At 37.0% G+C, this 2,500-nt stretch overlaps 1 protein-coding gene across 12 annotated transcripts in view; it reads left to right on the top strand.

Annotated features, from left to right (window-relative positions):
* The window catches only part of LOC144959991 (AMP deaminase 2-like), a 90,749-nt gene that overhangs the window by 49,043 nt on the left and 39,206 nt on the right, over positions 1-2,500 (top strand). For 5 of the 12 annotated variants that reach the window (XM_078892896.1, XM_078892895.1, XM_078892894.1 and 2 more), the window contains one exon: positions 944-1,063. The exons of the other annotated variants lie outside the window; for them this stretch is intronic. In XM_078892896.1, coding sequence (XP_078749022.1) covers positions 944-1,063 — 120 coding nt within the window. The remainder of the gene's footprint in view (positions 1-943; positions 1,064-2,500) is intronic. 12 annotated transcript variants of the gene reach the window in all.

Here is a 2,500-nt window from a genome sequence, read left to right as displayed (position 1 = left end):
TCACAAACCTGACATTGTAGTGCAGGTTACTTTGGTTGATACAACGTTTTGTCAGGGGCGTGGCTATATTGGTTGATTTGGTGCCTGGCACCACTCCATCTCTTAAAAATGGATTACATTATCTTAAAACAAAATAAAACTGAGAAGTCGTCTCTATACTGCCTCTTACTTATTTGAGTAAGTCTTTTCTTTTCTTTTTCTTCTTCTTTTGTTTCTATAAATATAGCATGTTTTAAGTCATTTTCCCCTGATTCTGGCACCACCTTATACTGTAAGCATGCCACGCCACTGGTTTTGGTTATGAAATTTTGACTGTTCTAGATGTATGTTCTGCATTAAATTTCAAGAGCAAGAGAGAGAGAGAGAGAGAGAGAGAGAGAGAGAGAGAGAGAGAATCTCTGTGTGTATGTGTTTGTGTGTGTTTGAGAGAAAAAGAGAGGGGTTCTTTTTTCAAAATTAGTTTTGTTAAATCTCAGCTGTATTATTTATATATGTGCATATACGTCATTGACATGTGGTTTGAGACCATCATATGATTATACAGTAATTATGTAAGTATATTATGTATTTTTGTTACGATATTATGTACCGATGAGAATGTTATTTTTTCCATGTATCATATTACTACATTGTGTTACAATAATAATAGTAGTAGTCCTGGTTGTATTAATATTTATTACATTGATAATCATTATTATAACTTAATGTTTCCCTTATCAATTTATACTATGATTATTCATTGCACTATCCTTACCACCCATTTCTCCCCCCTTCCCTCTTCCCTCATACTCAAATGTTCTTCAAAATGGATTTTCATCATTGTGCATTTAACTGTAAATATAACATTTATAATCGTTGATCAGAATTTAACACTTTTGTCATTATGTATCATAACAATTTCTGTTTTTTTTTTTACATTTACCCCCACCACCACCAAAACCAGCGTCCCTCCTCTCCCACTAACCACCGCCATCCCCTCTTCCTCCTCTTCCTCATCATCATCATCCTCTTCCGCTACCAACACCACCAACAACAACAACATATCCCTTGACCAACTGGACTGGTAATTACTAAACAAAAATTTACATATTATTTGTTTTCTAGTTCTCTCTCAACATTTCTCTATAGTTTTGTAAAGTACAGAGTGTCGTAAAAACAAACAAAAAATCGCACCTATTTTTGAGGCACTTTGTATTATTCGTATCGTTCTTGCTCCTCCCCTATCTTTTACTTTTTTTTTTTTTTTTTTTTAAAACCAGTCGACTGCCTTACTTTCGAATAACTCGTCTTTAAAATTTTGGCCAGAAAACTCGTCCTTCAATTATCGATCGAATTACAAGTCACCATTACGAAGTCACCATGTTTGAGAGTTTTTGCCAAGATGATAAAAATTGTCATTTAAATCGATCGATATTTGAAGAACGAGTTTTTGATTTTCTGGCCAAGTTTTTAAATAAGAATTTATTTTTTTTCAAAAGTACGGCAGTTAACTGTTTAAATTAATTTCCGTCAAATTGGGTAACTTTGCTTTTTTGTGGCTTTGGATCTACGTGCTTATGGAATTGCAGATCAGGTAACAAAAAACTCAATTGTCAATTTGTTTTAACGTTGTGGTATTTATGGAGAATATTTTGTTAAGGTTTGCGAGTATTATTTTGTTCTATTGCATTAGCGAAGCCTTAACAATTTGAGTTATGATACTTTTTAAATATAAATGCACGTCGCTGTGGTAAAAGATGAGTGTATATTGTATGAGGCTGTGCTAAAATGTCGTCTTTGTGACGTTCGTCACAAAAATATTCCAACTGAGTTGATTTTTTTAAAACCAGGAAGGGGGGGGCGGGGTTGTTTTATCTATTTCTATCAGTTAAATAATGTAAAATATACCAAAAACTGGCGGTCTAGCTCCAATCTAGTAAGTAGTCCGTCAGAGTCATTCGGTCCATGGAGTCGGAGTCTATCCCGGTTTCCATAGCGTGAAACGGACAAAAGCAATTTTCTTGCTATTCCTGGGATAGGACGCTAGTCTATCGCAAAGTATTTTCCGCCAAATCTAACAGACTCGGCTAACCCATTCACTGCTGAGTGGACCTTTGGGGGGGGGGGGGGGGGGGGGGGGGGGGGGGGGGGGGGGGGGGGGGGGGGGGGGGTCAGAACAAAATCTCGACTGCGCTTTACCAATCGATCTCGGTCCCTTTGTGAGTGAAGCGATTGCTCTACCAACTGAGCTATCGGGGGGGCCCCCAGCTCCATTAGAATAGCAGATATATTTGCTCAAAGGTTCGGAAACACGTGCACAGCACTTTGTCCACACTTTAAAACGCTATTGGTTTTTAGATCGTCAGTTTTTTGTTTGGTTTTTATTTTTGTGTTTTTTTTTTTTTTTTTGTTTTTTATCATTTAACCCAGAGGAACTGATGAAAGCTATTCCCCCCCCCCCCCCCTTAATTTTCCAAATGACTTAGTATCGGACTATTTCTGTGGCGAAAGTCACAAACAT

The sequence above is a fragment of the Berghia stephanieae genome, chromosome 14, assembly GCF_034508935.2.
Source record: "Berghia stephanieae isolate SIO BIC M18660-M18661 chromosome 14, UCSD_Bste_1.3, whole genome shotgun sequence".
NCBI lineage: Eukaryota > Metazoa > Mollusca > Gastropoda > Nudibranchia > Aeolidiidae > Berghia > Berghia stephanieae.
This window is presented reverse-complemented; position numbering and strand designations above follow the sequence as displayed.